Raw genomic sequence first — 9105 nt, forward strand, 5'->3', positions numbered from 1 at the left:
TTGTTCGTTCTAATCGTTAGGCATATTCAATAAATTCGTCGGTAAACCACGCAAATTTGTGTCTTTGTTTTACATTTTCAATCTATTGATTACCCACATCCATCACAATAGTTTACATTTTGTCCAAGACCGGTCGCCTCTACTACAGTACATAGCTTTAATTTCTAAAAGAACACACAAGATGTTCTTTCTAAATTTTATGTTCATCGTAAACGGATCTAAATATTTGAGTTGATCTAGTACAGGTAAAGTCTAAAGTACATTTATTGTTTCAAACACGTACGAGTGGTTCCAATTTGTATATACATACCAAACTTTTATATATCGCGAGAAAAAAATACAATGTTTTATAAATATTTTTTTTCAAAATGAAGGAGATGTTATACGATTTACATATGCATTACTAAAGTCCTGATGTCTGGTCTATATCACAAGCTCCTATCAATCTATAGTTTCTCAACGACGCAGTAAAAATCTTTTTTCGATCTTGTTATCAATAATTGTGATGTGAAGGTTCACATATTATGCAATCTTCCAACCTTTCATCTAACTCGGGGTTAATTTTGATTTATTACTTTTCTTCGTATTTGACCAGTATGGAGTAAACAATATTCATGAATAGAAATCATATGTTATTATTTATCATATTTTTGTATAAATTGTTGTTAAAAGTTTGTTTCCTCTAATTTTTAATCCCTTCTTAGTTAAACTGCGGGCCCTGGTCGCTTGGACGCGTTAGAAACATATGATACACACACATTTGTATCTTTGTGGCAAATTTATCATTATTTTTCTTTGTATTCTCACATTATAGTCAATCCCCTAAAAATCAGAATAATGCCATCTTCAACCCCACAAGCAATTGTCAAAGAAATTGAACAATAATGTTCCCATTACATTTTTTTTTTTGTTTTTACTTTGTCTGTCTACTATAAAGCCTTGAAATTATCAACACCTCATTGACTTGAAAGTAGTGATCTATCATCTGTTATTGAAGATCTTGATTTAATTAAGAAAAGTTCTACCGAGAGTGTTCTTTATTTTACTAATTAGTTAAGTATGGCCGGAAAGAGACAAACGAGTCCATCACATAATTAACCAACGTTATTATTATTGCGTCACAAGATTATCCATTAAGCTGTTGATCGTAATTATGATCACACGCGTACGCATATCTACGTACATACTCACACATGCACAGCCACATATGTAAAGACAAGTCTCTTAATTATTTATTGCCCCACATATCTTATATAATATGACCAGTTTTTTTCTAATTTTATCTATTGATGCGACATTGGACGTTCTATTTTTTGTACTTTACATTAATTTCAAATTTGATCTTTTAAATTTAAATTTATTTATTTAAAAAGGTATTCATTTCTTTTATCTTCTTCTTCCAAATCTTTAATTATTTTGGATTTGTACTGTGTAGTATTATTCCATAGCAATACTCTATATAGTTTACTTTAGTAAAAAAAAAAGTAATCTATTTAACAAAAATATATCTATTTTAATTTATACAATTTATAAATTCCTCATTAATTTTCCTTTAAATTTCTTTACTCTTTCTTTACCAAATCTTTAATTATTTTTGGTTTTTAATTTAGTATTATTACATAGCAAAAATCTCTATAGTTTACTTTTGTTAAAGAAAAAGTAATCTATTTAAAAAGAATATATTTCTTTTATTTTGTTTTTACGATTTATAAAATCTTCACAAATTTCTTTATCACAACCGTAACTTTATTAATTAACTATTTTTATCGGTTTCACATGTCAATATTATTTAGTATTATTTCATAGCAAAAAACTCTGTAATTTACTTTTGTTAAACTAATAATGAAGAAAACGATCATGCACTATATGTCTTTCTTTTCTCATCATTGCCCATGGTATTTTAACTTTCAAACTACAGTTGGAAGTCTTTAGTAACGAAGGTGAGCCCAATGCTCGACTCCTAAAGCACAATCTCTTTGGCTTTGAACATTCACTCATAATATTATAGTTGTAGGTCCCTTAGATTTCTCTCTTAAGTCCTCTGATTTTCAACTACAATATATTTCTAAGTTTATGTTTCGTAAATTTGCTTTGTTTTCATTTTTAAAAGTTTTTTATTCTCATTACAAACAAAATATTTTACTTTGCCTAATTTTACCGTGTACTACAAATATACATGGTCAAAAGATCACGTACTTCTTTATGCCTCTTTGGAATCACTTCCCAAACTTTACAACATCTTTTCGCATTACATGGAAAAATGTTACAGAAACCTATTATAAATATTATATATATATATATATATATATATACATATTGTAATCTCAATACTTTCATCATAGATATATGTCGATCGTTAAAAGTGGTATAAATTAACAAGTAGATTAACTTGTACAAAAGCAAGACTACTTTTATATCACATTGGTATTGTTTGAGTTGCCAATCATACCTCATGTCTATTTTCCTGTAACCCTTGCTACATCCGTCATTATGCCAAAAAAAACTTACACTATTTCCAATGGTTATCTATATTTTTTTTTGGTTTGAATTTCTATTTTACATTTAGGATATAATGTTGAAGAGATATGATTTAGTATTTAGAGTATAAGATTAAAAGTATGATGCTATATTAGTATTTTTATAATTTAAGAAATGATGTGCTAAATTTAAAACGAAAACTTATTTTTATGCAATTTGTGAAAATTGTCCTTCTTTTAACATGCACACTTCATAATTATAAACTTATGAATGTATATATTTAAATTTTATTTCAAGGCATATATAAATAAGATCATGTAAATTTCATATATAATTTAATGAAATTTTTTTTTTACATACAAAATATTTTATTTTATAACCCACGCATGGGTAATTTTCTAGTAAATAAAGAAAAGTCACTTAATTATTTATTGCTCCTCGCTGACCATCTATATCGGGAGCTGGTGGGACTCGTAGCACCGAGCTATATAGCCTTAAGAACAAAACACGACCCTATAGTTAGTGGAAGTACAAGTGAAAGTGCTAGTCGGGTCGTCTTGTGGATAACTGTAGGCGTCGGGACACCTCTGTTTGAAGAATCTTGAGAACCCAGTACTGCCACATGAACCTTGTCCGTTCGTACAACAATACTCATTCGTCTTATAAACCGTGCACGGGTTGTTGCAACCACCCGGGGCTCTTAACTCGTTCGGGCACTGTCCGTTTATGTCTGCGTTGCATACTATCCGGTGGCAGTTCGAGCTTGTTGGGCTGGAGACGATACACACCAACAAAAATTAATCGTTCTCGATTCGAAACATAGGTAGGTGTATTTAGGTTGAAATTTCAACATTTAGATTCTTAAGTTTATGGTCTACTTATTTACTTTTGGTAAATTTTTGAAACATACACGATGATGATATTCTTACCTAAACTCCATAGGAATGTTGAATCCATCGACAAGTGATATGTCGTAGAAATCTAAGTTGTTGAATTGGTTCAAGGCGTACTCAGCCAACGTGTTTGGTGGCTGCCCCCAACCAGTACATTGAAGTCCACCACTACAGTCACCAGTTTGACATCGACCTTTGCCGGAGGGGTCAAAGTTACAGTTGGTCCGTCTCCAAATCCGTGCCATTTTGGCGCCGGCGGCAACGTCTAACCTCCATGACTGGCCGGCATCAAGTCGCCTGCCACCTCCCGGGCTTGCCGCAGCCCACACGGTGTAACTACATCGGTTAAGAATATCGAATGTGGCAGTTTTCGCGGTCGAGATGAGGATAATAATGGTGAACATGAATGTAGAGTGTGAGATGTTTGCCATTTTTGTTGCTTCTACTACTCTTGTGTGATCTTTTGTTAATATTTGTTATGGGTTTTATAGAGGTAAGGGGTTATTTCTGTAATTTTGAACCTATGTGAGAATATTCAAAGTGATATGAATCGAATCTTAGATATACGTTAGACAAATTGAATAACGTAGATTTTTTCAATTCGTGGTTTTCAAAACCACATATCATTCATTACTCGTACCAATTTTGTCGATGGGGAGACTTACTGTACTTATTGATAACTAACAAAAAAGTCTTCTCTCTAGATTGGTGTGTAGAATTAGGATAAATTACCTGATTTGTTTATTTTTAGTTTTTTGGACGATCGATCAACAGTTAAACAAAGTTTGGGATCAAACTAAAATGTCATATATTGTGGAAACTCTTTAATAAACCACAGAAAATGAATCTACTCACTCCCTAATCACACTATTGTCGAATACTCAATCTCAAGGCATTTTGGACGTTTAATTATTCCAATGCAAACTGTAAAATTTCTAACTATGGTTTATAATTAGTTTATTTGATATATAATTATTGTTAATTTATATTTAGATGGTTAATCAAGTTTATGCCATCAAAGTTTAATATCTTCGTATGTTGTGATACCATCAAGATATTTCTAGACAAAATAGATTTGTAGTTAAATGAGTTTATTGAGATGGATGAATAAGGTAAGAAATTAATTGAGATGGATGAATAAGGTAAGAAATAAGGTAAGATCTATTAAAGTAAACTAAACTATTAGATCAAAACATGGGCATTTGAGTCATTTTTTAAATAAAATCACTTATATGAGAATGTATATAAACCAAACATATATATCGTGTATCAAGTAACAATATTTTAGATGTGTTAGCCAGATGGTCGGACACAATGAATCAATGATCCATCCCTGTTCCAATGGATTAGCATGCAAGATGGTGTTTTGGTGAAGATCTTTCTGGTGCTTGATGTGTTACATTTGTTGGAAATTGAAAAAGTGTGACCGCATGGGTCTGTCGTTCGTGACTTCGCTGTGCTATATGGTATATGACACCCATCCTATGGAAAACTTTGACTTCCCAAAGTTTACTTAATTACCATGGACCTTACTGGTCGGACCAGTGTAGCAAAGGGTCCTGCACGGTCTGCACCTACTGAGGACTATCGCTGGTTTACAAATTAACCTCTTTGTATTTTAGTTATCGTGTGTCTATTTAGGTCTACGGAACTGTATATTTCGGTGGTATATACTTTTACGTCTAATATTTAATTGATTCATTGGAGACCGATCAAATATGTTAACCTCACTACGCCTAAAAATTTACTTCATGATGCTAAAATATATTAGTTTCAGTAACGTGTTTCTTCTAAAAGCAGCCACGAATTGGTCTACATGATTTTTCACACGCAAGTCGACATTGAATTGCCTTAGGATCTATTATTGTTTATTAAATAGTCAATTTATTCAACAACTTATAATCATTATTGTATAATTTTGACTTGAAAAGTAGCGATCGATTAGATTTGTGTTTCTGTATATGTATGTATATTTTCGCATTTCTTATCGAATTCAAAATAGCTATCTCAAACCAACACAAAATCTGAGAAATGAGTCATGACTAGAACAATCAGTGACTAATGAGTTCAGTAGATTCCAACGCAAAATATAGCAAACAAATAGCACCGTCACTGATGCCCCATCCACCATATTAAGATTTTCAGAGGTTTTATTCGTTATTCATCCACAAATACTAGAACACAAGGGAAGTTTTTTTAATCAACTGATTACCGCACCATCTCTATAATCGATTCCGCCATAATTTTGTTCCATTAAATCGCGTTATCCTACGTAGTAAGAATTGACCATGGAGCAGACCTTATCAATTCAATGATAACAAAAGAAAATAAAAATACTAAAACACAAAAATTTTTTCGTAATAGTCCAAAATTTTCCCTTTTTCTTAAATTTATATATGGAAGATTATTAACAGTCAAAAGTAAAATTGTTATTAGGCAGAAATAATGCTTTTTCATTTTCTTTTGAAAATTATAGGATGGTTTTGCTAATTATGTCTCATTGTTCTGATATATATAAGATAACACTTAATTTCTTTTTAGATAGATTAAATTCTAAAATTAAAAATTTCAAAATCCTCTAGGACATATAAGAGCCTAGTCAAAACATACTCCAAGTATTATTGTTTTAAAATTAACTTGAGAATTTGTTATAAATACATTTTTCAAAAATATCCCTTTTTTAATATTTTCATTTTTATCTTTTTTTACACAATTACAATATGTTAAATTAATTTTTAAAATTATTATTTTTTGTTTGGATTCTCAATTTTATAATTAAGATATAGTTTTTAAATGGTAAAGTTTAATATTTAGGGTTTAGAATTTAGAATTTAATCATTTTATATATTAAAAATCGATATTTTTGAAAATAAACATTATGAAACGAATGGCATAGAAAAAATATTTAAAAATCACTCAATTAACTTTTACGTGAGTCGACCAATGTAATTATTACTTCGTTATTATCCATTACGCGTTGAATATACAGTCACGTAAACATGATCACACGCGTACGCATATCTACGTGCGTACTCACACACACACATACTCGCGAGTCTATTAATTTTCCTCGGTGACCATCTGGATCGGGAGCTGGTAGGATCCAGTAGCACCGACCCTAGCTCTAGGACAAAACACGACCCTGTAGTTAGTGTTCGTGCAAGTGAAAGTGCTGGTGGGGTCGTCTTGTGGATAGCTGTAGGCGTCAGGACACCTCTGTTTGAAAAACCTTGAGTATTCAGTGTCACTACATGATCCCTGACCGTTGGTACAACAGTACTGGTTCGTTTTAAAAACCGTGCAAGGGTTGTTGCATCCACCCGGGGCTCTCAACACGTTTGGACACTGTCCGTTTATGTCCGCAGTGCATACTATCCGGTGACAGTTTGAGCTAGTTGGGCTGGAGATAGATCGCCCATAACAGAAAAACATATCAGGATCGAGCTTGTACGGTTCTAATCTAAATGGGGTAAATACCAGCTTCAGTAAAGAAAAATATTTTTGATAATGTTTCTTACCTAAATTCCATAGGAATGTTAAATCCATCGACAAGTGAGATGTCGTAGAAGTCTAAGTTGTTGAACTGGTTCAAAGCATACTCAGCCAACGTGTTTGGTGGCTGACCCCAACCGGTGCATTGTAGTCCACCACTGCAATCACCAGTTTCGCATCGGCCACGACCCGAGGAGTCAAAGTTACAGTTGGTCCGACCCCAAATCCGCGCCATTTTAGTGCCGGCTGCGACATCTAGCCTCCATGACTGGCCCGAGTTTAGACGTCGGCCACCTCCAGGGCTCGCAGCGGCCCATACAGTGTAACTACATTGGTTCAGGATGTCGAATGTGGCAGCCGTCGCGGTGGAGATGAGCAAAAGTGAGGAGAATATGAACGTAGGGAGGGAGATGTTTGCCATTTTTTTCGTTCTACCAATTTTGTGTATATGTGTGATCTTTTTGTTAATATTTGTTATGGAATTTATATAGAGGTAAAGGGATTACGTATAAGTTTGATAGTTTTGTTATTTAATTAGTATTTACAATTTCGACGTTATCTAGATAATGAATGTTAATATGATTTTAATAAATTTGATAGGTAGGGGCGGCTTGACTATATGTTGATGACTTGCGCCAAAGTCTTGTTTCTAGATTGGGGTGTAGATTGTAGAATTAGGATATACTACTATGACTCACTTGTTTTATTAATTTAAAATAAATATATTATTATCTTTTTTTTTTAATGAAGTTTGATCAAAATTGTCTTAATTTAAGAAATTTATCTTTATTTTTATTTTTATAATATATTCTTCTATTTGTATTTGTATTTGTTTAAATTTTTCAAAATTAATACATCCCTATATAAATAAATGTATTATGTATTTAATTCCTTTTTATGGGAGTCTAATAAAGTATTTATGTTCTTGTTCTCATCAAATTATCAATTTTAGGATCTTAGATATATATATGTTTTCTTTATCATTTTAAGAAGTTGTTCAATTTTCTACAGAAGAGAAATATATATTTATTTCTTCCTTAATCATTAATCAGGAATTAATATCCACAACTCTTTTGAGTATAATTCATTCTTGCACGAAATAATGATCACGCGTGGTGCGCACTATTTTAAGTAATGGAGAATAGAAAGATAAAATTTTGATGTCAAATACTATTATTTTTTTTTTTTTTGTCAAAACGATGTCAAATAGTATTATAGTATACTTTTTCGTTTCAAAATATAAGATGTTTTAACTAAAAACAAACAGATTAAGAATTGTTTACTTTTAAAAAGTTCAACCAATCATAAAATAATACTACATAATATAAAATATTAAATTAATTTAAAATTTGTATAAAAACTTGAAAACATCTTATATTACGAAATGAAAAAAATTATCTAAAACATTCTATATTATAAAACACGGTAAATATTATATTTCTTTACATTGGACAAATGGAACCATATACGAATAACTTCAAACCGAGTAGCTTGGCATAAAGGAGTATGGTTTGCTCGTGCAATCCCAAAGTACTCTTTTTGTACTTGGCTAGCTGTGCAAATCGACTGTCAACTGGAGATGGAATGTTACTTTGGAATAATGGTTGTGCTGTGAACCGTGTGTTTTGCTCTGCCTTGGTTGAGACTAGAGAACATTTGTTTTTCTCCTGTCAATACACTGCTGCAGTTTGGTCTGCTATAGCATGGACTCTCTACCAGCATAATTTCTGTACAGTCTAGCAGCAGTTAGTGGCTTCTGTTTCAGAGTGACCATCTGACCAAGTACATGGTTTTTAATGAGATACACTTTCCAACTTACCATTCATTTTATTTGGTAGAAGAGAAATACAAGACGACATGGGAAAGTACCTATTTCAGAAATAACTATGATTGGATGGATAGATAAGCAGGTGTGAGCAAACCTCTTGGCTATTGTTTCCTTGGGAAATTGCCGCTACAAATTGGGGCTTTAGGCATGGTTTTCCACTCGAAGCTATGAGGTTTTTAAATTTTAAAAAATTTTCTTGAAAAAGTAGAAAATTTATTTAATTCTTTTAAACATGTAGATGTAAAACAATATATTTTTCTTTTAAATATAATTTAATATTTTATTTATAAAAAAAACTTGGTTCATATCACTACAAGAAAACAAAGTATTTTCGACTACATTTGGCGACTAAACCAATGGTCACCAAATTTAGCGACTATATAGCTACTATATGGCGACTGTGTAGTGACAAAA

The 9105-nt window shown here is 31.8% G+C and overlaps 2 protein-coding genes across 2 annotated transcripts; both read right to left on the minus strand.

Annotated features, from left to right (window-relative positions):
• Window positions 1-2782: 2782 nt before the first annotated feature.
• Window positions 2783-3826, minus strand: LOC104737162 (osmotin-like protein OSM34). The gene is made up of 2 exons (XM_010457274.2): window positions 3408-3826; window positions 2783-3249 (listed from the first exon to the last, which is right to left on the minus strand). The coding sequence occupies exons 1-2, from the start codon at window positions 3800-3802 to the stop codon at window positions 2973-2975; spliced, it is 672 nt and encodes a 223-aa protein (XP_010455576.1). The 5' UTR covers window positions 3803-3826; the 3' UTR covers window positions 2783-2972.
• Window positions 3827-6273: 2447 nt separating this feature from the next.
• On the minus strand, window positions 6274-7428 carry LOC104737164 (osmotin-like protein OSM34). The gene is made up of 2 exons (XM_010457275.2): window positions 6890-7428; window positions 6274-6771 (listed from the first exon to the last, which is right to left on the minus strand). The coding sequence occupies exons 1-2, from the start codon at window positions 7282-7284 to the stop codon at window positions 6432-6434; spliced, it is 735 nt and encodes a 244-aa protein (XP_010455577.1). The 5' UTR covers window positions 7285-7428; the 3' UTR covers window positions 6274-6431.
• Between the last annotated feature and the right edge of the window lie 1677 nt (window positions 7429-9105).

This window comes from Camelina sativa, chromosome 13 (genome assembly GCF_030686135.1).
Source record: "Camelina sativa cultivar CO46 ecotype springtype chromosome 13, ASM3068613v1".
In the NCBI taxonomy this organism is placed as follows: Eukaryota; Viridiplantae; Streptophyta; class Magnoliopsida; order Brassicales; family Brassicaceae; genus Camelina; species Camelina sativa.